Source organism: Heteronotia binoei, chromosome 20 (assembly GCF_032191835.1).
Source record: "Heteronotia binoei isolate CCM8104 ecotype False Entrance Well chromosome 20, APGP_CSIRO_Hbin_v1, whole genome shotgun sequence".
NCBI classification, from domain to species: Eukaryota; Metazoa; Chordata; class Lepidosauria; order Squamata; family Gekkonidae; genus Heteronotia; species Heteronotia binoei.
In genome coordinates this window covers 12,690,819-12,718,464 of record NC_083242.1, presented here as the reverse complement: position 1 = coordinate 12,718,464, position 27,646 = coordinate 12,690,819, and the positions used below count along the sequence as shown (strand labels likewise).

General features: G+C 49.7%; 1 protein-coding gene across 1 annotated transcript in view; it reads right to left on the bottom strand.

Moving 5' to 3' along the window:
• The window catches only part of NLRC3 (NLR family CARD domain containing 3), a 31,238-nt gene extending 4,001 nt beyond the window's left edge, over positions 1-27,237 (bottom strand). Inside the window, exons 1-14 of the mRNA XM_060260821.1 lie at positions 25,502-27,237; positions 23,984-24,070; positions 23,007-23,090; positions 20,578-20,661; positions 18,713-18,796; positions 17,276-17,359; positions 15,548-15,631; positions 11,166-11,249; positions 7,493-7,576; positions 6,164-6,247; positions 5,395-5,478; positions 1,550-1,633; positions 720-803; positions 125-208 (exon numbers count right to left, since the gene is read on the bottom strand). Of these exons, the coding sequence (XP_060116804.1) occupies positions 125-208; positions 720-803; positions 1,550-1,633; positions 5,395-5,478; positions 6,164-6,247; positions 7,493-7,576; positions 11,166-11,249; positions 15,548-15,631; positions 17,276-17,359; positions 18,713-18,796; positions 20,578-20,661; positions 23,007-23,090; positions 23,984-24,070; positions 25,502-27,231 (2,825 nt within the window). The 5' untranslated portion in view covers positions 27,232-27,237. The remainder of the gene's footprint in view (positions 1-124; positions 209-719; positions 804-1,549; positions 1,634-5,394; positions 5,479-6,163; positions 6,248-7,492; positions 7,577-11,165; positions 11,250-15,547; positions 15,632-17,275; positions 17,360-18,712; positions 18,797-20,577; positions 20,662-23,006; positions 23,091-23,983; positions 24,071-25,501) is intronic.
• Positions 27,238-27,646: the final 409 nt, after the last annotated feature.

The window sequence follows — 27,646 nt, the reverse complement described above, 5'->3', positions numbered from 1 at the left end:
CCAAGGTCACCCAGTGGGCTGCATGTTGAGGAGTGTGGGAATCAAACCCAGTACTCCAGATCAGAGTCCGATGCCCTCACCACCACTCCGCAGCTGGTTCTCAGTTGGCCGCTGCTTCACTTACCTGATCCTGCGGAGGGTGCAGTTCACTTTCAAGGCGTTTGCCATTGCCTTGGCCCCTGCCAGCCCGATAGCATTTCCTCTCAAGCTGAAAAAGACAGTAGAGAAAATGGCAACAGAGCAGGGCTGGCCAAACATACTTAAGTCACACAGAATAGACATCAGATGTTTGAGAGCCTCAAGACATGAACGTCAGAAGTGGGAGGGAGGGAGGAAGATGGGGAAGGAGAGAGGTAGAAAGAAAGCAACTTTAATTTTAAATGCATTCTCTGTGCTGCAGTTTTGCCTGGCTTGGAGAAGTGATTTAAAGAGAGAGATGTTTTCTCCAAGCCAGTCAACAGGGTGGGGTTGGGGGGCTTCAAGAGCCACACAGTAAGTGTAAAAGAGCAACGCGTGGCTCCCGAGCCGCAGTCTGGCCACCCCCACAACACTGTCTCGTCAAGATCCTGCCCCACCCGTGAGGTAAAACTGGCCGGCAGCCAACCTCAGAGTTCTGCAGTTCCCACAAGCTGCAGGCAGGGCCGGCTGCAGTAAGTGCCAAGTTGGTGCTAGTAAAATCTCAGACTGTGTAAAGGTGGACAGGGGCTAGAAACACTTACTCGAGGGTCGTGAGGCTGTGGTTCACTGTCAAGGCCTCCGCCAGGGCCCTGGCCCCGCTCTGGCCAACCATCGCCACCTGGAGGCTGCCACAAAAGAGGACACGTTTAGAGCAACTCCACTAAAGCTGAGCAAATTGGAACACTTGTGGGGGGGGGGAGGAAGGAAGGTGGGCAGATTCCACCCCCCAGTGCGACCCTGGGCATCTCCCATGAGCAAGGAAAGCAGGCAGGGGGGTCCACCTGGTCCTCTCGTTAGGTGTGCAAAGGGCAAAGTCCCCAAATCCAAAAGCGGCTCTGGAGGAGCTCGCAGCACACCTGACGGCCCAGACCTAGGGCCTCAAGACTTCTGGCTTCTGCAGTTCAGGGGCCCTGATGGGCACCCATTCGTCCTCCTTTGCCACGTACCCAGGACTTGGGAGCCCTCCCCTAAGCCTGCTCCCTCTCTCCGCTCACTGATGCTGGAGTGCAGCACAGAGAAGAAGACGACCGTAGATTTCTACCCCCCCTTCTCTCTGAATCAGACTCCTAAAGTGGCTTGCATTCGCCACAGCAGACACCCTGGGAGGTGGGCGGGGCTGAGAGGGCTCTTACGGCAGCTGCCTTTTCAAGGACAACCTGTGCCAGAGCGATGGCTGACCCAAGGCCATTCCAGCAGCTGCAAGTGGAGGAGTGGGGAATCAAACCCGGTTCTCCCAGATAAGAGTCCGCACACTTCACCACTACACCAAACTGGCTCTTGGAGGCACTTTGGTTCCCCTCCTGGATCCTTTCCGTCCAAGCGAAATGCCTGCCAGCTTCAGAGCCTTCCCGACTCCTGCAGGACCACTTACTGGAGGTCAGTGAGCGTGGTGTTCACCTTCAGGGCAGAGGCCAGGGCGGTCAGGCCCTCGTCTCCAATGGCATTCTCCTGCAAGCTGAAAAACATGAGAGGGATAACTCAGGGCCTGGATTTTATTGTAGAAAAAGCCCAATGGGAACTCATTTGAGTATTAGAAGATGAAGATGATGATACTGGGTTTATATCCTGCCCTCCACTCCGAATCTCAGAGTCTCAGAGCGGCTCACAATCTCCTTTCTCTTCCTCCCCCACAACAGACACCCTGTGAGATGGGTGGGGCTGAGAGGGCTCTCACAGCAGCTGCCCTTTCAAGGACAACTCCTGCCAGAGCTATGGTTGACCCAAGGCCATTCCAGCAGCTGAAAGTGGAGGAGTGGGGAATCAAACCCAGTTCTCCGCACACAACCACTACATCAAACTGGCTCTCACCTCCACCAGGGCCACACCGCCTGATGTCACCATTGCTTCACAAAGGGCATTTTTGTAGAAAAAGCCCAGGAGGAACTCATTGGCATATTAGGCCACACCCCTGACGGCACCATGGCTTCACAGAGGGTTTTGTAGGAAAAGCCCAGGAGGAAATCCTTTTTTTGCATATTAGGCCACACCTCCTGATGTCACCATTGTTTCATACAGGGCTTTTTTTGTAGGAAAAAACAGCAGGAACTCATTTGCATATTAAGCCACACCCCTGACACCAAGCCAACCAGAACTGCATTCCTGCTCAAAAAAGGCCGTGGCTCAGACTAAAGGAAAGGGAGGGGGGGAGTGCAGAGCCTTCCACAGACCCAGGCAGAGACACCTGAACGCGATCTGCTCTCTCGAAGTATCTGAAGGGCTGTCGCTTAGAGGAGGGCAGGGAGCTGTTCCTTTTGGCAGCAGAAGAGAGGACTCGCAATCCTCAGTCTAAATTGAGAGTGGAAAGACACCAGCTGGATATCAGGAAAGGCTTTTTATTACAGTCAAGAGTCGTTCAACAGTGGAAACGGCTCCCGAGGGAGGTGGGGAGCTCCCCGTCACTGGCGAACTTTAAGCAGCAGCTAGACAAACACTTGTTGGGGATGCTCCAGGCTGATCCCGCATGGAGCAGGGGGCTGAACTCAATGGCCTCCTTCCAACTCTGTGATTCTATGAACAGAACCGAGTCCAGCAGCACCTTCGAGACCAAGGCGTTCCCCGTGTACCACTTTGTTTTTGCTTGCAGGGAGGTCTCCTTATGCGATCCAAATGCTTCCTATCCCAGCTGCCCGGCCCGCAGCTGTACTCAATGCCTGCCTTGGACACTTGGTTGAAACCCATTTCACTGTGACAACCCCCCTTGCCCTGCCCCGCATCACCACGCGTTGGGGACGCTGCGAGTTCTTCATGACAGAACTCAAAGCAGCCTTTCCCGGCAGCTGCTCATCGCCGGAAGTGCTCGGTTAGAAGTCACTGCAGCTAAATTGGCTGAGAGCTTGTTTGTCCTCTGCCCCTCAACGAAGGGGCCACTTATACCTCCTCTCTTGACCTTGCAGAGCGGGTAACGATAAGCATTTATGCGGCATGGATCTGGCGTTCAGAGCACTTCATGTCCACAATCTGAGTCACCCTTAACAAATAAACGTAACTGTTCTGCACCCGGGAAACTTGAATTAGCCGTTATTTTTACAATCAGGGAGGGCCTCGGCTGTAGACTCCCTATGATGTTCTAATTATAAAGAGTGTTTGTGTGGGGGTATCAAGTCACTCTGGTTATTTAAGTTCTCAAAAGATGATGATATTGGTTTTACACCCCGCCCTATACTCCGAATCTCAAAGTCTCAGAGAGGTCACAATCTCCTTTACACCCCACCCCACAATAGACACCCTGTGAGGTGGGTGGGGCTGAGAGGGCTCTCACAGCAGCTGCCCTTTCAAGGACAACTCTGCCAGAGCTATGGCGACCCAAGGCCATTCCAGTAGCTGCAAGTGGAGGAGTGGGGGATCAAACCCGGTTCTCCCAGATAAGAGTCCACGCACTTAACCACTATACCAAACAGAAGGCGTTGCCCATTCAAAAGCGTTATCGAGCTTGTGAAATAACGACGCTGCCCTTTACAAAATAATAAGGCCACAAAAGCACCGAGAGCAGCAGCAGTGCAGGGATTCTCCTCTTGACGGGCTTTCAGCCTTAGGGTTGCCAGGTCTGGGTTGGGAAATCCCCGGAGACTGGGGGTGGGGCCAGGAGAGGGCGGGGTTTGGGGAGGGGCCTCAGCAGGGTCCAAGGCCACAGAATCCACCCTTCCAAGCAGCCATTTTCTCCAGGGGAGCTGATCTCTGCCAGCTGGAGATGAGTCGGAAAAGCGGGAGATCTCTAGGCCCCACCTGGAGGCTGGCGACCAGGACCAGCGCATGGGAGTTGGCGAACTAGGCAATGGCCTAGGGCGCCAGCTCCCATGGGGCACCTCTGCCCTCCTCCCTCCGCAGCGCTGGAAGCCAGCGCTGCGCTCCACTCGCCCCTCCACCCCTCCCAAACCTAGGCTCAATGTCTGCGCATGGCTTCTAAGCGTTTGAAGATTCCGTGAGAAGAGAGTTTGCTCCCCTTCACTTCCAGCTCCAGGAAAGGAGGGGGAGCAAACTTTCCTCCTTTATGAAGAAAGGTTTATGAAGAAAGGTTGAAACGCTTAGGGCTCTTTAGCTTGGAGAAACGTCGACTGAGGGGTGACATGATAGAAGTTTACAAGATAATGCATGGGATGGAGAAAGTAGAGAAAGAAGTACTTTTCTCCCTTTCTCACAATACAAGAACTCGTGGGCATTCGATGAAATTGCTGAGCAGACAGGTTAAAACGGATAAAAGGAAGTACTTCTTCACCCAAAGGGTGATTAACATGTGGAATTCACTGCCACAGGAGGTGGTGGCGTCCACAAGCATAGCCACCTTCAAGAAGGGGTTAGATAAAAATATGGAGCAGAGGTCCATCAGTGGCTATTAGCCACAGTGTGTGTGTGTGTGTATATATAATATATATATATATGTATGTATGTGTATATATACACACACACACATATATATATATATTTGGCCGCTGTGTGACACAGAATGTTGGACTGGATGGGCCATTGGCCTGATCTAACATGGCTTCTCTTATGTTCTTATGTTCTCCTGTGGGCCCTTCAGACACTTAGAAACTGCGGCGCAGCCATCGAAGCTGGTAAGGACCGGCGATGGTGGTGGTGGGGGGGGGGGAAGAGTGCGGCCATGATGGAGGGCGGAGGGGGGGGCAACGGAGCGACAGATCAGCCTGGGGTGGGTGGATGACAGAGCGCAGTGCTGCAAAGCAGCCCTGTGAAGGGAAGGGCGCCCGGCTCTCTCCCGTCCCCACACACAGCCTGATGACGTAGTCAGACCATGCGCAAAAATGTTAAAAAAAAGGGGGAGGGGATGGGGGGCAAATTTTGGCCTGGGGCACTGGAAACATCAGCGAATTTCAAAACGTATCAAGATTAAAATTAACATCATAAAACAGTTGAAAAAGTCCAATCTTAGAGGGAGGAAGGGCGGCTCCCAACAAAGATGCCGAAGGTATCTGCTCCAAGGGTGGGGTGGGGTTTTTTTTGAGTTTTTACAGTTTTAACAAGCTCTTCTCCGCCTTGAGACAAGCCAGTTTTATGTCCTGTGATATCGGGCATCTGAAATTCCTCTTTTTGTCTTTTCTCCTCTCTCCGCTTGGCTTGGAGCAATTCGTAAACTGCCGGCCTAACTACTGAGAGAGAGAAGATTTTTACTGACTTGGAAGCTCTTCAAACAAGGTCTGAATAGGACTGAAAGGACCGACGCCAGCAAAAGCAGAGCGCAAGAGACACAGGCAGACTTACTCCAGGCTGGTGAGACTCTGGTTGAACTGCAACGCTTGGCTGAGGGCCTTGGCAGCTCTGGACTGGAGGAAGTTCCACTGCAAGCTGGAGGGAATGGAAAGGAGGAGAGACGTTATTACCAAAAATTTGACTTGGATATATCTCCTTTCCTCAGCAAGCAGGGCTCAGGGTAGCTTCCAACAATTAAATATGCAGTAAAATCAGTATTGCCGTTTTAAGATTCCATATTACAATTTAAAAACCTAAATCAGCCCTCCACTGGAAATAATGACGAATGGGGGCACCTTCTTTTGGGGCTCATAGAATTGGACCCCCTGATCCAATCCTTTTGAAACTTGAAGGGTGTTTTGAGGAGAGGCACTGGATGCTATGCTGAAAATTTAGTGCCTCCACCTCAAAAAAACAGCCCCCCCCCGCAAGCCCCAGATACCTGTGGATCAATTCTCCATTATACTCTATAGGGATCAGTCTCCACAGAATAATGGAGTGCAGAGATTTTCCCTCCCTGCTTTCTGATGACCCTGAAGCGGGGGAAGGGCCTGCAAACCGGGGATCCCCTGACCCCACCTGGGGATTGGCAACCCTACAGCCGCCTCTTTTTGCAGTAAAAAAAAATAACACCCCACCCCCCTCCAGTGAGCTTCCACAGGTGGCCACGAGCCACGTTCCTCTCAGCAAAAAGACCAGGCAGGGTGAATCTATGAAACTGCACAGAAAGAACTCCTGCCTGAGCAATGGAGCCCCTCCCTTCCCCCAGAACCAAACTTACTGCAGGGAAGTGAGCGCCTGGTTCTCCTTCAGCGCCAGCGCAATGGCCTGGGCCCCTTCGTCCTGCAGGAGATTGGCAGCCAAGCTGGAAGCAGAGCCCGGAGAAAGGAGAAGGTCAAGGACACGGCAGGGGTCACAATCCAGCTGGGGAGCTCCAGTTTCCCAGGGGAGATGTGGGCTCCTTCCACAGCCCAGGGTTGCCGGGTCCAATTCAAGAAATATCTGGGGGCTTTGTGGGTGGAGCCAGGAAACATTGTGGGTGGAGCCAGGAGATATTGGGGTGGGGCCAGGAGACCTTGGGGGTGGAGCCAGGAGCAAGAGTGTGACAAACATAACTGAACTCCAAAGGAAGTTCTGGCCATTGCATTGAAAGGGACTGCACACCTTTTAAATGTCTTCCCTCCATTGGAAATAATGAAGGATAGAGGCACCTTCTTTGGGGACTCATAGAATGGGACCCCCTGCTCTGACCTTTTTGAAACTTGGCGGGTGTTTCGAAGAGCAGCGCAGAAGGCTATGCTGAAAATTTGGTGCCTCTACCTTTTCTTTTTAAATGCAGAGATGTTAGGAATTGAACTCGGGGCCTTCTGCACGCCCCAGCAGGTGGGCTCAGACTGAATTGCTGCCCCTCCGGATTCCGCAGTAGAGTTGACAGCTTTTTCAAGTACCATGGGTTGTGTTTTGTGCTGAGCTTCTGAAGCCTTTCGAAAATGTGCAGATCTACTACCTTTGCATGGGAAGTTCTGGCCTGCGCTTGAACACAAACTAAGAGAATGGGGTGCTGAAGGCAAGGCGAAGGGGGGAGCAATCCCCAGAGTCTTTCCTTTTGAACCTTTATCAGTTCCACAGTGACAGCTGGTTGCCTGGTCCAACTCAAGAAATATCTGGGGACTTTGGGGGTGGAGCCAGGAGACATTGGGGGTGGAGCCAGGAGACATGGGAGGGTGGAGCCAGGAGCAAGGGTGTGACAAGCATAACTGAACTCCAAAGGGAGTTCTGGCCATCGCATTGAAAGGGGCCGCACACCTTTTAAATGCCTTCCCTCCGTTGGGCACAGAATGAAGGATAGGGGCATCTTCTTTGGGGGCCCCTAGAATTGGACCCCCTGGTGTCTGTCTGTGTCCTTTAGAAAGCGTATGTCTTCGCTACCTGGCATTACATTTTATGACACACATGGCCTGACCCAACAAAAGCCTCATTTCTGCCAGATCCGGCCCTCACAGCGAATAAATTCAACACCCCTGGCCTAAGCGGTGGCACAGCTTGACGCTTCTTAAGGTGGGCAAAGGATTACTAAGGGACCGCATACAAGAGAGACCAAGGGACTCACTCCAAATTCCTCAGCGTGCCGTTTGCTCGAAGGGCCCGGGCGATCTCACACGCTCCTTCCTTGCTGATGGAGTTTTCCCGCAGGCTGAAAGCAGAAACAGAACACCGCGGTTGTCATGGAGGACTTCGAAGCGCTGCCCTTGTGCTACATGCTCCCCGCTGCCTAAGCAGTAGGGAAAGAGCTTCTGCCTGAGAAGACTGTGCCGGAGACGCTATATTGACCTAAACACACACACTCAGTCCAGTTCACCTAGATCTGCCAGGTCCCACCTGGCCACTGACGGGAGGGGAGGGTTGCCAGATGCAAGCTGGGAAACTCCTGGAGGTTTGGGGATGGAGTCTGGGGAGGACAGAGACCCCAGTGGCATACAATGCCAGAGACTCCACCCTCCAAACCATCCATTTTCTCCAGGGGGAACCGATCTCCAGAGTCTGGAGATGAACTGTAATTCCAGAGGATCCCCAGGTCCCTCCTGGAGGCTGGCAACCCTATTTTGGTCACATTTGGTGCCCCTCGTGGCTCAGGGTGGGGGGAGAGACACTTTGTATATGCTAAACCAGTGGCACAGGCTCCTTCTACAAATCTTGGGCAGGCAGAATTTTGGAGGGGCAACGTGTGGCTCTCAAGTTAAGCTGGGGATGGCAAAACTGTGGCTGGGGAGCCCCAGCATGTGGCTCTCAAAGCCCCCACCGCCCTTGTTGACTGACTTTGAAAAGGCGTCTGTCTCTTTAAATCACTTCTCCAAGCAGAGCCAGCTGGTGGCTTGGAGAATGCATTTAAAGTTGCTTTCTTTCCACCCCTCCCTCCTTCACCTCCATCTGTTTGCCTTCCTTCCTTCCCTCAAATATCTGACATTTATTCACGTGGCTCTCATGTTAAGCAAGTTTGGCCACCCCAGTGACACCTTTAAGACCAACTTTTTTTTATTCAAGGTATGAGCTTTCATGGGCACCAACACTTCATTAGATTCCTAAAGACAGCTCATGCCTTGAATAGAACTCTGTTGGTCTGAAACGGGTGGCCAAACTGCAGCTTGGGAGCCACATGTGGCTCTTTCACACATATTGTGTGGCTCTCGAAGCCCTCGTCTGCCCTGTTAGTCAGACTGGAGAAAGCATTTGTCTCTTTAAAGCACTTCTCCAAGCCAAGCCAGCTGGCAGCTTGGACAATGCATTTAAAGTTGCTTTCTTTCCACCTCTCCTTCCCTCCTATCTATTTGCCTGCCTGCCTGCCTTCCTTCTTTTCTGTCTTGCAGCTCTCATAAATCTGATGTCCATGTCTTGCAGCTCTCAGACATCTGACATTTATTCTATGAGGCCCTTACATTAAGCAAGTTTGGCCACCCCTGGTCTGAAAGGTGCCACTGGACTCAAATTTCCTTCTGCTGCTTCAGACCGACACGGCTGCCCACCTGGATCTGACCTAAACACAATGAGGCTTACTTCTGAGTACATCAACGGGCAATGTATTAACCCTGGTTCTGGACAGATCTGTGGAGACAGTGATAAACACACAAAGCTGCCTTATATTGAATCAGACAGCCCAGCCAGTTCAGCAAGGTCAGTATTGTCTGCTGCCTGATCCTTTTAAACTGGAGATGGCGGGGATTGAACCTGCGACCTGCATGCCAAGCAGAGGCTCTGCCACCGAGCCGCAGCCTGGACTGGAATGCAACAGCCTCGTCGAGTTTTATTAATGAATTTATTAAAATATTTACACCCCTACCCTTCCCTCCTGGTTCAAGGAGGTTGTTTATTTTTTAGACTGAAGCGTGGAATAATTTATATTGCATCCAGAGTAATTTACAATCCATCTTGGGCCAAGGCGAAAGAAGGGGTTGAAATATTTCAATAAATAAATAAAACGTACCCTTGAATGCTCTCTCGCAACTGTCCCTGCATAACCTCACTTCATTAGCTGTATAGGGAGGGAGGGAGGGAGGGAGGAAGGAAGGGAGGAAGGGAGGGAAGGAAGGAAGGAAGGAAGGAAGGAAGGAAGGAAGGAAGGAAGGAAGGAAGGAAGGAAGGAAGGAAGGAAGGAAGGAAGGAAGGAAGGAAGGAAGGAAGGAAGGAAGGAAGGAAGGAAGGAAGGAAGGAAGGAAGGAAGGAAGGTCCTCCCAAGGTCACCCAGCTGGCTTTTATGAGAAGTGGGGAATCGGTTCTCTAGATTAGAATAGGCTGCTCTTAACCACTACGCCACACTGGCTCTCTCAACGAACCACCCTCGAGGGTAATGGACTGTGCCAAACAGGACTGGGGGGGAGGGGGAGTGAAAACGAGCCAGATCCCTTTTCCAGGATTATCACATCCCGGTGGCCAGAGGGGATAGCCAGCCCAGCTCTCATCTGCTCGTGCTGCTTTTCGCTTTCTGAATTTCAAACTAAAAAAAAAAATCAAGAAAAATGTCCTTTGCAGGTGGAAAGTGCAGCCATTCCCCCTTGAGGCAGTGGCTTGCTGTTGGCCAGGGAACGCTTTGCACAACTCGGGAGCGTTAAACTCTTTTAGGCAAAAAAGCGACAAAAGATGTAGACCAGTGGGAGCCTAGGACAGTGTGTGTTCAGCCTCCCAAGGCTCTTTAACTTCACAGAAATGCCTGGGTCCCTCCACCCCCCTTTATTGTACAGTAGCAGGGCTGCAGGTAGATGTCTGCCAGTTGTGATGTTACATCTCCTGTCCTCAGAATTAGACATAATTCAGAACGACTGCGCTCAGGCTGCCACCGCCAGACACTGCGTGTCTCCAGGTTTCTCCCTCCGCCCATCAGTATTTCACGGTTGCATGTGCTTGCTGGGATGCGCCACCAATGAGAACCTGCATTCATGGCACCCCGCCTGGCTTGCTGGCCTTGCTAAGCCTCCAAGCGTTTTCATCTGCTTCCCTGAAAGCAGGCCTAGCTCGCTGGGCAACAGAAATTGGAAGCAGGGAAAGCAGAAATCAGGACTTGTCCTGACATGATATGAACTTTTGTGTGCACACCCACTTCCTCCGATACATAGAAATGGAAGTTACCAGTTCGTTCGTTCATTCGTGTGTGTTTGTGTAGCCTCTACATATACGAGGTAAAAGTATCTTTCTTAATTGTTAACGGTGAGTAACAGCAGAGGCTCAATAACTCTCAATGATTAAGAAAGATATTTTTGCACATTAGTCTCCTTTGACATATTTATTGCTCTGTTGGTTTTTCCCCGTAATTAAATCCAAACATATTGTGACCTATAAGCTTAGCTTGTTATTGCTCTTTAGTTCTTGCAGGTGTCAAAACACCTTCATGAAGCTGCGTGCTAATTTGATGTTCAGCAACATAGAGGCATATACGAACTTAACTTCCGTTTCGATGTATCTGAGGAAGTGTGCTTGCACATGAAAGCTTATACCTTGAATAAACCTCTGCTGGTCTTAAAGATGCTGCTGGACTCAAACTGTATTCTACTGCTTCAGAGCAACACGGCTGCCCACCTGGATCTATTGTCCTGACACGTATAGCGCAGCCTAGCCAGATCTCGGCTAGTATTCGGCTAATATTCGGATGGGAGGCCTCCAAGGAATACCAGCGTCATGATATAAAGGCAGGCACAGGCAGACCAACTCTATTAATCTCTTGTCTTGAAAACTTTCCAGGGTCACCATATATCTGGCAAGACTTTAGGGTGCTTTCGACCACCACTAGGACTTACTTGAGACTGATGAGTCCCCGATTGGAGCGAAGGGCACAGGTGAGCGCTGTCACCCCCACGTCACTGATGGAGCTGCTCTGGAGACTGAAATGACAAGTGCAGAGAAGCGTGAGAGGCACAAAAGGGTGGCCCCGTGTCCTCAGATTTGTGGCTCTTGGGCCATTTATTCCTCCATCTGTCGGGACTGCTTTCTAGCCTATTCCGCAGTACACTCCCAGCTTGGCTTTTAACCCAAGAGAAGACTCAAGTCCTCATGACCAGGGAGATGCAACTTTGGCATCTACAGAAAGAGAAGCCAGCTAGTGGATGAGTAGGAGCTCTTAAGGAGTGGAAGGAGAAAGGGAGGGAAATAGATGGGGGAGATGGAGGTGGAAAGAAAGCAACATTAACTTTAAATGCATTCTCCAAGCTGCTGGCTGGCTTGGCTGAAAGAAGTTATTTAAAGAGAGAAATGCCTTCTCCAAGACTGGGCAGTGGGAGCTTCAAGAGCCACACAATATGTGTGAAAGAGCCACATGTGGCTCCCGAGTCACAGTTTGGCCACCTCGAGTTTAGCTGGTTATAGTCTTCTTGTGCCAATATTTGGGGAAAACTCCCCCATGTTTGATTCAAGTCCATAACACCTCAGAGACCGACAAGATTTTGGGGGTATAAACTTTCAAAGGTCAATGCTTCCTGCGGCAGATACTTTTTGACCCTCACAAACGTATACCCTGCCAAATTTTGTTAGCCTCTGAGTGCTGCTGGATTCAAATTGTGCTGTTAAACTGCAACACGATAGTTTCCTAGACTATCATGACTTCATATAGTGGAGAACATTTTAACATAAATAGCCAAGGCAAAATTCAGATTTTAATACACTCCCCCAAATGCACATGGTCAAATAAATGGATGCAAATCAAAAGTGACAAAAACAGGTAACCAGCGTGAGCAAAAACAGAACTGTTGAGCTCTCCACCATTAGAAGATTTTTTGAACACAACCGTTTGCACTTGGGGCAGAAGAGGACACAAGGGTGGATGGATAATTGGTGCAATAAAATTCCCAGAATGTCTAAGGACCCGGGTTCAGATCCTCACGCTACCATGAAGCTCACAGGTTAACCTTGGGCCAGTCACTTTCTTTCACCCTGCTCTAACACTCAAGGCTGTTGTGAGGACAGAAAACATGCCATCCTGAGCCCTCAGCAAAGGGGACTGATAAAGGCAGATAGCTAGCTTCCCTGGAGATTTTCACTCAACTCCCCATCGATTCCAGAGCCTTGGGGTCACCACCAACAAGACCCCATCCTTGATAACCCCGTAGTGGTTAAGTGTGCGGACTCTTAACTGGGAGAACTGGATTTGATTCCCCACTCTTCCACTTGCAGCTGCTGGAATGGCCTTGGGTCAGACATAGCTCTTGCAGGAGTTGTCCTTGAAAGGGCAGCTGCTGTGAGAGCTCTCTCAGCCCCACCTACCTCACAGGGTGTCTGTTGTGGGGGGAGACGATAAAGAAGATCATGAGCTGCTCTGAGACTGATTCAGAGAGAAGGGCGAGGTATAAATCTATGGTTCTTCTTCTTCCTTTTCCTCCTCTTCTTTCAGCAAGGAATTGAACCAGGGTCTCCCTGGTCCTAGCGTGACACCCTATCCGCTATACCACATGCACTGGCTCTTAATAATAATTAGGAGAGCCAGTTTGGTGTAGTGGTTAAGTGTGCGGACTCTTAACTGGGAGAACTGGATTTGATTCCCCACTCCTCCACTTGCAGCTGCTGGAATGGCCTTGGGTCAGCCATAGCCCTGGCAGAGGTTGTCCTTGAAAGGGCAGCTGCTGTGAGAGCTCTCTCAGCCTCACCTACCTCACAGGGTGTCTGTTGTGGGGGAGGGAGATAAAGGAGATTGTGAGCCGCTCTGAGACTCTTCGGAGTGGAGGGCAGGATATAAATCCAATATCTTCTTTATCTTCTTCTTTTCCCCTTTATAGTCTGGGCCTCATCTTATTATGGATTTTTATCTGTTCTGATGTATGGGAGTTTAATCTTTTAAACAGTTTCTAGTGTTCTGTTGGGACCGTAAAGCAGGAAGAAGAAGCACCGATGCCATCAGGATGATTTATTAGCTCTCCTGAACCGTTCCGTAATCTGTCCCCGATGGCTGTGTTGGCTGAGGCTATGGAAAACCCTCTCGAGATCAAGATGCATTGCTGCGAGTGGGCTGCGGTGGTAGAAAAGAGCAGGAGTCCAGCAGCACCTTCAAGACTATCAAAATTTGTGGCAGGGGAAGAGCTTTTGTCAGTCCCTGCTCACTGCTGCAGATACTGCGGAACCTAGAGTCCCACAGAACAGGAACGTAATATTAAGCCGCAAAAAACTGTGGAAAAAAATAACGAAAAAGACTGAACATTATTTCAAAAATATGTGATAAATCAACTACCTCTTAAACAATATAATCATTAATACCTCTATAAATTCCAAAATGCAAGGTAAATGTGCATTTTGGACAGTTTACACCGTCCTTTCACTTCATCATGCCAGTTTCAGACTTCAAGTGCTCAATGACTATTCACCCGGCTCCGCGGGAAGAATAAAGTGCCAGTGCCCACCAGATTTCAAGTGCAGATGATTTTAGTTTTTCAAAGATGTTTCTTCTGTTGCAGGTGTTCTATTCAAACTTCCATCTTTTTAGAGCAATTTTAAATCCAGCGGGTTTTCACAGCCTCTAACAGTAAAGCTGCCTGTAAAGCTGCTGCAAATCGTTGACCATCCATCATGTCAGTGGTTGGAAGTCCTTGCCTTGGCTTGCAAATGCTGCATATCTTCATGTTCATGTGGAACCCTGATGAGTGGGAAACGTCTCTTAGATGAAGGAAAGTGAAACAGTATCACAGGCAGCTTTACTGTTAGAGGCTGTGACAAACCCGCTGGATTTAAAATTGCTCTAAAAAGATGGAAGTTTTAATAGAACGCCTGCAACAGAAGAAACATCTTTGAAAAACTAAAATCATCTGCACTTGAAATCTGGTGGGCACTGGCACTTCATGCTTCCCGCAGAGCCGGGTGAATAGTCATTGAGCACTTGAAGTCTGAAACTGACATGATGAACTGAAAGGACGGTGTAAACTTGTTCTCTTGTTTACCTTGCATTTTGGAATTTATAGAGGTATTAATGATTATATTGTTTAAGAAGTAGTTGATTAATCACATATATTTTTGAAATAATTTTCAGATTTTTTCGTTATTTTCCCACAGTTTTTTTGCGGCTTTATATTACACTTCTTCGGATACAGCTAGAATGTGAGTCTCTCTGCCCTTATATCTTGGAGAGTGAAAGGATTTCAGATACCAAATGACAATAAGAGCATAAGAACATAAGAGAAGCCATGCTGTGCTGGATCAGGCCAATGGCCCATCCAGTCCAATACTCTGTGTCACATAGTGGCCAAAAAACCTCAAGTGCCATCAGGAGGTACACCAGTGGGGCCAGGACATGAGAAGCCTTCCCACTGTGCCCCCCCCCCCCAAGCACCAAGAATACAGAGCATCACTGCCCCAGACAGAGAGTTCCAACGATAAGCTGTGACTAATAGCCACTGATGGACCTCTGCTCCATATGCTTATCCACTCCCCTCTTGAAGCTGTCTATGCTTGCAGCCCCCACCACCTCCTGTAGCAGTGAATTCCATCTGTTAATCACTCTTTGGGTGAAGAAGTGCTTCCAAAGAAATACTTTGGGTGAAGAAGTACTTTCAATAGCAGGCACGACTGGATTAGGTGTGAGATACAGGGGGTAACAGGCATTGAGAAATCAGAATTGGTCCCTGACCTGGATAGCCCACGCAAGCACAAACTTGCCAGACCTCAGAAGCTAAGCAGGGTCAACTATAGTTAGTACTAGGATGGGAAACTTGCTTGAAATACCCTGTCAGAAGGACGGGGCAGGCTCCATTTAGCCACCTCTCTGAATAGCCTCCAGGGTCTCAGTAGGAGTCAGTCACTAGAGTTGACATGACTTGCAGATGCAGATGCACACCCACAAATATACAAAAAATACCAAGAGAGAGAGAGAACAGTGTAGGTGATGAGACAGGAAACTAGGTCTTGATTCGATCCAGGAGGATTCGTTTTGAGCTTCATTATCAGTTGCAATTCAGCCGTCTCTTTTTCTAATCAACCTTTGAAATTCCTTTGTAAGAGAGCAGCTATTCTTAGGTCAGCAACGAAATGTCCTGGAAGGCTAAAATGTTCCCCCGCTAGTTTTTGAATGTTGTGGTTTCTAATGTCACATTTATTCTTTGTCGGACATTTAAGTCCTTAAGATGCTACCGTAGTCTTGCTCTTTTCTGCCTCTCAAGATATTCCTTCCCAGGGAAGAAAAAAGCAACACAGGAAGGTAACTTACTCTAAAGTCAAAAGGGTATGATTCGCTTTCAGTCCTTCGGCCAGGGCTGCTGCACCTGCATCTCCAACACAGTTACCGGAGAGTCTGAGGAGGGGGAAAAAAAAGAACAATTAAAGCATGCTAAATAACTGTTGTTTCAGCATCTGAACCCAATCCAGAATCAGAGGAATTAAATTTACTCTCTAAGGATGGCTGCTATGAATATTCTCCACCTTAGACCCTCTTTTGTGAAACGGGAGGCACTTAGATCTACATCACCGGGAGCTTGAGGTTAGGGGAAGGTTATGTGCCCCCAAGAACAGAGAGCCAGAAGTATACAAAATCAAAACGTCAGTAATACAGGAATGCAACTGCAGTTTGTAGCAGGGCCATAAAGGCTTCTTTTGTAGCAGGAAATCCTTTGCCTGTTAGGCCACACCCCCTGATGCAGCCAATCCTCCAAGGGCTTACAGTAGGCCCTGTGTTAAGAGCCCTGGAGGATTGGATACATCAGGGGGTGTGGCCTAACAGGCAAAGGAGTTCCTGCTACAAAAAAAGCCCTGGCTGTTGTACTGGGGTAGGTTTTGCTTGTTTCAGCTCTCCCCATTGTAACATTTCCCTGATCATCCCATTCTGGGAGCTTCTATTAGCCCTAGTGGCAGGGTAGGAAAAAGGACGTTTCACTCTGTTTCCTCTTCTCTCTACTGGGGCAAACAGCTGCCCACGAATGCAGTTGCAATATAAATGTACAAACAGCATTGCAGACTTTAGCACTAATGGGCTCTTCGCATTCTCATTTTATTCATTTTGCAAACCTGTTGCTTTGTTTACTTCCTTTTCCGCAGGTGTTGTGCTCCCTCTAGTGGCCAGTTTGATATTACATTGTTTGATGCCCAGCATATCTCCCTGCAGAGTTAAACTGCAGGTTTTTATGATGGACATACAGCAATGTAATACCGAACCGACCAGTAGAGGGAGCAAAACACACGTGGAAAAGAAACCCTGAATCACAGAATCAGAGTTGGAAGGGACCTTCAGGGTCATCTAGTCCAACCCCCTGCACAATGCAAGAACGTCACACACCTACATCCCCAGTGGCCCCTGCTTCATGCCCAGAAGATGGCAAAAACCTCTAGGAGCCCTTGCCAAACTGGCCTGGAGAAAAACCGCTGACCGGCCTTGAAGTACTACAGCCCTGCAGTTTGTAACAAGGACATACAAGCAAGGAAAATGTGAATGCAGAAAAACAGGGGGTTATTCTCTGCTGGTTATAAGTTTAATAACTGAATGAATGAATGAATAATGGATAGTTTGCTGGTTTCTCATGAAATACTTTCATGCTATTATACTAATATATCATGTCATGTCATGTATTGGCTAAACTATTCCTCTTACATATTTGTACACTGAATAAGAAACCTCTTCAGTATTCATATTAGTAAAACTGCCCATATATTCTATACATATTTAAATATATGATTCTGCCCTTTTCCTTCCCTCCCCCCTTCCGTATCCTTACTTAAATATTAAAATTTAGTGCTGATAGTTTGCTGGTGAAATGGAAGGGAGGGTTTGTGTGGGGGGCAATTTTTGCTTAATTACCCCCCTCTTGCAGCAAACTACCACAACAGGCCCAGGGGCGAACATGGGTGACAGTGTGGGGGAAGAGCCAGGAAAACCCAGTTCCGCAGACCCCGCTCTGTTTGTGGTTCTTGTTGAATACAAGTCAGTCTCTCCACCTTTCCTTACATGAGCTCCTTCAGGCCCCAGTTTTTCTTCAACGCCTCAGCAAGTTTCTTGGAGCCCTGGGGCCCAACCCCATTCTTCTGAAGGCTGCAAAAGGAGAGGAGGCCACATGTAAGCACAGCGCTCAGCACCCGACCACAGATCAGCACCTGTGCTAGATGGAGGGAGGGAGAGCTACCATGGGACAAGTATCCCACGTAGTCAGTTTCGGCTTCATCCTGAAACGAAGGTCCTTTTCAAAGGTGATTTATGTTTCTGTCACATTTTTCTCCAGTCCTTCTCTCCAGAGCAGTTCAGGCTGGCATGCCAAGATTTTCCCTCCAAAATTAATTAATGATCATACAGCATTGTGCGTAGAATAACCAGGAGATCCTAAAAATGCCTGGCAATCTAAAGTTCTCTTCTAGCATTACGCACCACTAGGTGGCAAGCTAGACTTGTTTTTAATAGTAAATCAAGCCACATCAATAGTAAATAAAGCCTCATGTAATGAACAAGTATCACGGCGGTTCTCCTGACTCTACTTTCTCCATGATTTCTATTATACGTGGCTTGATTTACCGTTGTATGTTATCATTTATATTACTGAGCATTATTTAAATTATTTAAATTTATGGGCTTTGTTTCGCTTCTTGAGGCTGGTATCACAGAACCGGTGGTTCTCCTGACTCTTTCTCCACGATTTCTCTTTGGTTGCTTAACCTCCTGGTGGTAGCTGGAGATCTCTTGGGATTACAACTCATCTCCGAGCGAAAGAGATCAGTTCCCCTGGAGAAAATGGCCACTTGGGAAGGTTGGCTCTGTGGCATAACACCCTATTGAAGCCCCTCCCCTTCCCCAAACCCCTTCCTCCTCAGGCTCCACCCCCAAAATCGCCAAATATTTCCCATCCGGGAACAGCCAGGGGTGGAATTCCAGCAGGAGTCCTTTTGCATATTAGGCCACACCCCCCCCCGATGTAGCCAATCTTCCAGGAGCTTAGAAGGCTCTTTTTTGTAAGCTCTCGGAGGATTGGCTAAATCAGAGGTATGTGGCCTAATATGCAAAGGAGCTCCTGCTAGAATTCCACCCCTGGGAACAGCCAACCCTACTGCAAACTACTGTGACGTTTGCTCCACGGCTTTTTTTCATGCAGTGTTGGGAATTTCTACATCCACAGACCTCCCTGTATACCCACCCCTACAGCCTGAACAGAAATAAAGGAAATCTGAGAAAAAGTAGAGGGTAGTATGATATCCAGCACAATTAAAATCACAATAAACTAATTACTGAACCTGCCAGCTATGTCAGCTGGAATTTACAGAGCCTTTGAACGAGAGGTCAGCTCCCCCAGTGGCATTTGCAGCCAGCTGCGTGGGCTGGAATGGCAGCTGCCCAGAAAAAAGAAGGAACAGGTGGATCAAGGCTGCAAGAGGAGCAGAACACAGAAAGACACTCAACTGCAAAGTCCTCAGCGTGTGGTTGCTGGCAAAGGCCTCGGCCAGAGATTTCGTCCCGTCTTCCTTGATTGCATTGTTCTGGAGGCTGTAAGGAAACCGCTCGCTTCATATAGGCATTGTGCAATTCGCAGTTTAGGGCTACGGAGAGACAAAACCTTGCTACCAATTAGAGGTGTTCGAAAGATCCTCGTTCACCCAACCAACATCTTCACTGTTTGGACAACATTCTACCTCCCTTCTTCTCCTCCTACCTGCTGCTGCTTCCTGGCACCATTTTATCGCCTTCTTTACCCCCACCGAAGTCTGAATTCGACCCCAAATTACCAGCTCCTTTTGCACACGGAAAACTGGTTCCTGACAAAGGAAGAGAGCCTAGCCCAGGAGTGGCCAAACTTGCTTAATGTAAGAGCCACATAATAACATAATAAATGTCAGATGTTTGAGAGCTGCAAGGAAGGAAGGAAGGAAGGAAGGAAGGAAGGAAGGAAGGCAGGCAAATAGATGGGGAGGAGGGAGGGGGAAAATAAAGCAACTTTAAATGCATTCTCCAAGCCATTGGCTGGCTTGGCTTGGAGAAGTGATTTAAAAAAGAGAAATGCCTTTTCCAAGCCAGCTGACGGGGTGGTGGGGGCTTTAAGAGCCATACAATATGTGGGAAAGAGTCACGTGTGGCTCCCAAGCTACAGTTTGGCCACCCCTGGCCTACCCTTTTCCTCAATGTGCTAAATTTTTCATGAGCAGGGAGTTTTTGATGCGAGAGCGCTCTCCAACACTTAATCCCTCACCTGAACTCTGGCGGTAGAATCCAAAGGAGGACTGAACTACTCCCCCCCCCCCCGCCCCGAATACACTGTCATCTTGTTTCCAGGCAGGGCTTTTTTTGTAGCAGGAACTTCTTTGCATAATAGGCCACGCACCCCTGAGGTACCCAGTCCTCCAAGAGCTTACAGGGCTTTTCTTACAGAGCCTACTGTAAGCTCCACTGCCACAGGAGATGGTTACAAGCATAGGCAGCTTCAAGAGGGGACTGGATAAGCATCTGGAGCAGAGGCCCATCAGAGGCTACTAGCCACAGCATACTGTTGGGACTCTCTGTCTGGGGCAGTGATGCTCTGTGTTCTTGGTGCTTGGGGGGGCAACAGTGGGAGGGCTTCTAGTGTCCTGGCCCCACTGATGGACCTCCTGATGACACCTGGGTGACACAGAGCGTTGGACTGGATGGGCCAATGGCCTGATCCAACATGGCTTCTCTTATGTTCTCCAGAAGGATTGGCTATATCAGGCGGGCGGAGTAGCATAATATGCAAAGGAGTTCCTGCTACAAAAAAAAAAGCGCCATGAACCCCAACACCCTCGTCCCCCCCAAGGCCATTGTTAGTGAATGAACTCTGATAAATCACTTCCTATCAAAGAGGCCTGAGAGATAAGAAAGCAAACCCTCAGACGGCAGATTGGTGCTTTCAGGTTGCCAGCCTCCAGGTGGAAATCTCCCACTCTTACAATTGATCCGGTCAACTAAGATCAGATCACTTGAAGAAAATGGCGGCTTTGGAGGTCCCTCCCCTCATCAAGCCCCGCCCTCCCAGGCTCCGCCCCCAAAATCTCCAGGTATTTCCCGACCCAGAGCTGGCAACCTTATGCTTGAACCTTCTACCATATCCAAATTGGCATTTTCTGTTGGGTCAATCTCTCCACCCGTCACCACAATTATGTGAGGTCATACAGAGTGGGTGGGAGCAATTGGCCCAAGCAAGCGAGGTCCAGGGTAGTGTCCGAATTTGAACCCAGGTCTCCACAGTTTGGTTAACTGCAACTGCCTGAAACTGGGTCTCAGCAACTGCAAAGACAAAAGTGAGGTCCACTTACTTTAGAGAGAGCAAACATTGGTTAATTTTCAATGAATCAGCAAGTGCTTTTGCTCCTTGGGGTCCAATGGAATTGCTCCGAAGACTAGGCGGCAAGGAAAGAAGGAGAAAGACCAGCCATTAATATGCCTCATGGCGCAGAGTGGTAAAGCTGCAGTACTGTGGTCTGAACTCTCTGCTCACGACCTGAGTTCGATTCTGGCGGAAGCTGGATTCAGGTAGCCGACTCAAGGTTGACTCAGCCTTCCATCCTTCCGAGGTGGGTAAAATGAGTCCCCAGCTTGCTGGGGAAGGAAAGTGTAGATGACTGGGGAAGGCAATGGCAAAGCACCCCGTAAAAAGTCTGCCGTGAAAATGTTGTGAAAGCAACGTCACCCCAGAGTCGGAAATGACTGGTGCTTGCGCAGGGGACCTTTCCTTTCCAAAACATACCACAGACACAAAAGCGCACCTAAAAGTAGAAACCCTGTTTTGGCTGGTACAACAGATGCAAATTGCCTTGCTTCTGTGCTCTCTGCCTTACAAAGGACCCGTCTATTCCAATCAGTACCAGACACAGATGCAAATCACCAACGGCTTGTATATGTTCAAGAGCAGCCCAACTGTGGCTTGGAAGTCACATGTGGCTCTTTCACAAAAACTGCGTGGCTCTCAAAGCCCCCATTGCCCGGCTTGGAGAGGGCATTTCTCTTTTTAAATCGCATCTCCGAGCCAAGCCAGTCAGTGCCTTGGAGACTGCATTTAAAGTTGCTTTCTTTCTACCTCTCCCTCCTTCCTCCCCTTCATCTATTTGCCTTCCTTCCTGTTTTGCGATTCTCAAAAATGTTCACGTGGCTCTCGAATATCTGACATTTATTCTGTGGGGCAGCTTTTACATTAAGCAAGTTTGGCCACCCTCGTTCCAACAGGTAGAGAAGCCAGGATTTTTCTGATGCTGTAGCTTTTTGCAGATCTTCTCACCCCAAGTATAGTCCAGCCAAATTAAGTCTGCGCCATCCCTCTCCCCTTCAACTTTACAATTACAAAATGCAGACGGGGCTGGGTGGGGGGGCACCCTTTCTTTCTCCGCTGACCCCCCTTCTCCCATTTTTGCTTAACACTCAACCTGAAAAAGGCTTCTGATGGACAAAAAAAACAGCTCACTTTTCTGGGAAGTTTTACCTGGCCCAAACATGGTAGCAACACTAAAGAAGCCCGGATTAACCTGATCTCAAAGATTTCAGGTTTTCACGGCTGGTAACATCATTAGGGTTTGTAGAATCTTTCGGGCTCAAGTGCCGTGTTCTACTGGAGAAAGTTTTCCTTCCAGACGTTTCGTTCTCAGCTGCGGAGAACGCCACTGAGGATGTTCTCCGCAGCTGAGAACGAAACGTCTGGAAGGAAAACTTTCTCCAGTAGAACACGGCACTTGAGCCCGAAAGATTCTACAAACCCTAATAACCTGATCTCCTCAGAGCTTGGAAGTTAAGCAGAGTTAATCGGGTCATTGCTTGGATGGGAGACCACCAAGGAAAAGGAAAAAGGGGGTTGCTATGCGGAGGCACCTCTGCAACGTCTCTTGCACTGAAAAACCCAAGAGCGTTCTGACCTGGGTAGCCCAGGCTAGCCCGATCTAAGCAGGGTCGGCCCCAGCTAGTGTTTGGAAGGGCGACCTCCAAGGAATACCAGGGTTGTGATGCAGAGGCAAGCAATGGCAAACCACCTCTGAAACGTCTCTTCGCCTTAAAAAAGCAAGTCTAGTTCGCCACCTACTGGTGCATAACATTAAAAGAACAAGAACTGCCAGACAATCTTAGGATCTCCTGGGTATTCTACACACAATGCCATACAATAATTCTTCATCGTTACCCCACGAGCGGTTGCCATGAGTCCATTGGGACTTGATAGGACATTTCACTTCACCTTAATATGGTATTGACTGAGTCTAACTAACACACTTCCAAATGAATCTGCGAATGTGACATACTTTAAAAGCAGGGCTTTTTTGTCGCAGGAACACCTTTGCATATTAGGTCACACCCCTCTGATGTAGCCAATCCTCCAAGAGCGTACAGGGCTCTTAGTACACGGCCTACTGTAAGCTCTGGGAGGATTGGCTACATCAGGGGTTTGTGGCCTAATATGCAAAGGAGTTCCTGCTACAAAAAAGCACTGCTTAAAAGCTTCCACAGTGAGATTCCATCCTAGCTCTGTCCTTGACACATCTGCTCAACCTTTGCCTACTTTGACGTTACCCATATCCTAGGCTTCGTCCACAGGATGGGCGTTTTTGAAATCAAAACACCCACCCACATAGTCGCCTCCATGGTGATGTTTGAGTGGCCTGGATCAGCCTGTAGGCCACAAGCTGCCTCCCCCTTCTGTCTCCTAGGGACAGTCCCAGCATTTTCGGAAGGTGGCTGTCTAGAAGAGGACGGATCGTGAACTTACTCCAGCGCCAGCAGGCTCCTGTTGACCATCAAGGATCTGGCCAGTGCTTTGGTGCCTTTGTTCCCGATCTGGTTTTCTGCTAAGCTGGTGAAGAGATGCAGAGCAATAGAGGTTCAGATGAAATAAAAACATGTACTTTCCTCCTGTTCCAACAGACTGCAAACTAAATTGGGGGCGGGAAGGGGGGGAACAGTGGTGGCTTCATTGACCACAATCATTTGAATCGGGAACTCAACAGTTCTAGTCCAGTTCTCTGTATCTCACAATGGGATAGGGGTGGCCAAACTGTGGCTCGAGAGTCATATGTGGTTCTTTCATCGGCTGGCTTGGAGAAGGCATTTGTCTCTTTAAATCACACCTCCAAGCCAAGCCAGCTGGCGGCTTGAAAAATGCATTTAAAGTTAAAGTTGCTTTCTTTCTCTCTCCCATCTCCTTCCTTCCTTCCTTCCTCTGAAGTTCATGTCTTGTGGCTCTCAAACATCTGACATTTACTCTATGCGGCTCTTACGTTATGCAAGTTTTGTCACCCCTGCACTGGGACTCTGTAAATCTCCAGCGCTCCATCTCCTGCAATGGAAAGGAGTCCTAAAAAGGTCTCACGGCTCTTTGAAAATGGACAGACCTAGGATGGCATCGAACACTTGCAGGTCAAACCTTCATGACATAATAAATCCATCTGTACTCAGGAGGGTGTCTCAAGACTTCCGGTTTTTATTTTCCTGCCCTGCTGCAACAGACCACAGCAAACGTTTTTATGGTGGTTGGGGGCGGGGAGAGAACGGAGCTAAAAGTCAGGTCCATGAGGTGATGATGCTGATATTCCTCCCGTGCCACAGTTGTAACACCTCCCACTTAGGTTACTTCCAGCAGATACTTGGCTGGCTCAGCCAGAGAACCAGCGGTAGACTAAGCAAACTGCACCTGATTGGAGGGCATGATATTTAGAAAGTCTGCCTGGAGATGGCTCATCATATCACCTGATCTTCTGGATCTGACAATCCTTCCCGCTCAACACACTGCCCAGCAAATCCATGGCGCTGTCTTTAAACCGGTTGTTGTCCAGCCTGAGACGGAGAGAGAAGGCAGCGTGAGACACAAGGGTTGAGTCCTATCAGCTTTTCCGTAAGAGCAAGGAGAAAGGTGGTCCATCTTGAATTCAATGGATCTAAGCTAGCAGGGTTGGAAAGATCTCCTACTGAGAGCTTGGGCAATCGTTGACCTCCTGCACACTGAGGATCCCTGGTTCAATCCCTAGTGCCTTCAGTTAGGGGCACTGGGGAAAGACTTCACTCTGCCCAAGAGTCACCAGAACCAAAAATCTGGATCTGATTCAACATGGAGCCACTTTGTGTGCTGTCTTGCACATGCTAATTCCCATCACAAACAGTTATATTTTGCTTGTTTGAAAATACAAGAGCAGCCCTGGTGGGTCAGACCAGTGCTACATCTAGCCCAGCATCCTGTCTCACACAGTGGCCAACCGGTTCCTCTGGATGGCCTACAACAGGGCAGAGAAGCCGAGGTCTTTCTCTGATAAGACCATAAGAAGAGCTCTGCTGAAACAGACCACCAGAGCTCTGCTGAAACAGACCATCTAGTCCAGCATCCTGACTCACATAACTGGCCAGCCAGTTCCTCTGGAGGGTCAGCAGCAGGGCAGAGAGGCCGAGGCCTTCGTAAGAACATCAGAAGAGCCCTGCTGGATCAGACCAGTGAGGGTCCATCTAGTCCAGCATCCTGTCTCACACTGTGGCCAACCAGTTCCTCTGGAAGGCCATCAGCAGGGCACAGAGGCTGAGGCCTTCATAAGAACATCAAAACAGCCCTGCTGGATCAGTCCATCTAGTCCAGCATCCTGTCCCACACTGTGGCCAACCAGTTCCTCTGGAGGGCCATCAGCAGGGCAGAGAGGCCGAGGCCTTCATAAGAACCTCAGAAGAGCCCTGCTGGATCAGACCAGTGAAGGTCCATCCAGTCCAGCATCCTGTCTCACATGGTGGCCAACCAGCTCCTCTGGAGGGGCAACAACAGGGCAGAGGGGATGAGGCCTTCCCCTGATGTTGCCTCCTGGCACTGGGATTCAGAGGCTGAGTGCCTCTAAATATGGAGGTTTCCTTTAGTTACCAAGGGTAGTGGCCGCTGTCTATGCCTGTGGCCATCACGACATCCTCTGGCAGCAAATCCCACAATTCAATCACTCTCTTTGTAAAGAAATATTGTCTTTTGTCTGTCCTGAACCCACTGCCCGTCAGCTTCACTGAATGCCCTTCAGTTCTTGTCGGGGCTTTTTCTGTAGCAGGAGCTCCTTTGCTTATTAGGCGACACACACCCTGATGTAGCCAATCCTCCAAGAGCTTACAGGGCTCTTAGTACAGGGTCTACAGTAAGCTCCAGGAGGATTGGTTACATCGGGGGGGGGGGGGGGTGCGGCCTCATATGCAAAGGAGGTCCTACTACGAAAAAAGCCCTGGTTCGAGAATTCCAAGAAGACCTACCTGAGGTTACTGCAGTAAAGGAGCTGAGACAGAAGGCTCTGGAAGGCGTGGAAACTGAGGCAGCCGGACAGATTGGCCTCTTTGCTGCAGAGTTCGGACGTCTGCAGGAGATAAGCCAAGGCAGAGCAATTGGCCGGCGTCAACTTCCCAGCCAGGCTCTCGGTTCTCAAAGCCTCCTCGAGGTGGGTGGCGATCTCCGCCTGCTGGATCTCATGTAAGCAGCGCACGAGGTTTACGGTCCTGCAAGAGACAGCCTGATCCACGGCCAGAAGGCTCTGAAGCAGGCTGACCACCTGGCTCCGGTAGCCCTCGTGCTCGTCCCTCACCAGGAGCCAATCTGAGAGGGCTTTGTTCACCTGTGGAGACAGGAGGCCGGCGAGGAAGCGCACGAAGATGTCTAGGTGCCCGTCCTCCGACTGCAGCGACCTCTGGATGGCGTTCCTGAAGTGGTTGAGGAAGCCTAACTTGGGCCAGGACATGCCGCTCTCGACGAAGAGGTCAAAAAGGGCCCGCTTGGCCGAGGCGTAGTAATAGGTGGCCGCCAGAAACTCCTGGAATGACAAATGGGGGAAATAATAGACGGAGGACGAGGGCGCCTCTTCCTTGAGCAGCAGCCTGTTGCACAAGCTGAGGTGGAGGGAGGAAAGGTCTACGCCATACGCTTTCATGTCCTGTTCGTAGAAGACGTACTTCCTCTTGATCAGACTGTAAAACGCCAGCTTGCCCAGACAGTTCATCATTTTCTTGCTGCTGTTATTCGCCGCTTGCTCTATCCTGGGGGTCTCCTTCTGCCCGTCACTGTACAACACCATTTTAAAGTAATAGGAATAGATTTCGGACAGAGTCTTGGGGAGGGCCGACGTGTCCGGAGAGCAGCCGGCATTCTTCAGTACGTAGCCCGTGGAAGAGCCGCAGACGCGGCAGAAGGACGGCATGGCGCAGAGGGTGTACAAAGACTTGTTGGCTTTGAGATGTTCCCTCACGCTGTCGGATAGGTTTTGGTTCTCGACAAACAGGTGATCCAAGAAGTCTTTTATCTCTGCATCTCCAAACCCTTGGATCTCGGTCATCCGGTCCACCAGTCCACCTGGGATCTGGCCGGCTGCCATCGGCCGAGAGGTGACCCACACGCAAACCTCCCGTAGAAGGTGGCCTCTGATTATGTTGGTGATCAAGCAGTCCACTTGGATCTCCTTCTGGAGGTCCGTGCAAACGACGGTGTCTGAGAAATCCAACGGCGTCTTAAATTCATCCAGACCGTCCAGAATAAGAAGGGTCCGGGAGGTGCCCACCGAGAGATAGCTCGATTCGGTTAAATGAGGGGCGGCGAGTCGGATCAGCCTCTCCCCCGAGAGTTTGTCGTAGGTGTTCAGCTCTTGGAAGGTCAGAGGCAGCACGAACTCGAAATCCTTCCCCGTCTCTCCCTTGGCCCAAGCGTGGACGAAGAGCTTGACCGAGGTGCTCTTGCCGACGCCGGCAACGCCGACGGTCACCGAGATGCGGGGAGGGATGCTGAATTTGGACAACGGCAGGAAGAGTTTATCCAGCGGGATCTTCTTTGAGAAGCGGCTCGCGCCTCGGGTGGCCTCAATCTGCACAAAATCGTGCTGCTTTTGCTGCAGATCGGTCAGCCCTTCCACCAGGAGGAGGTTGGACAGTCTCTCCAAGGGACCGAGATCCGGGCTAGCACCGCACCAGGACTGAAGGGTCTCCATGTGCTTTGCCACCATTGGCTCTGTCAGAAGAACAAAGACCTTGTGTAGAAGCAGGGCTTTTTTTTTGTAGCAGGAACTTCTTTGCATATTAGGCCACCCCCCCACCCCCACCCCCGATGTAGCCAATCCTCCTGGAGCTTACAGTAGGCCCTGTACGAAGAGCTCTTGGAGAATTGGCTACATCAGAGGTGTGTGGCCTAATATGCAAAGGAGCTCCTGCTAGAATTCCACCCCTGGGCCACACACCCCTAATGTAGCCAGTCCTCCTGGAGCTTACAGTAGGCCCTGTATGAAGAGCCCTGTAAGCTCTTGGAGGATTGGCTACATCAGGGGTGTGTGGCCTAATATGCAAAGGAGTTCCTGCGACAAAAAAAGCCCCGTGTAGAAGCAGCAGATATGGGATTCCCCTTGCCAGTCCAACCCACCCCAC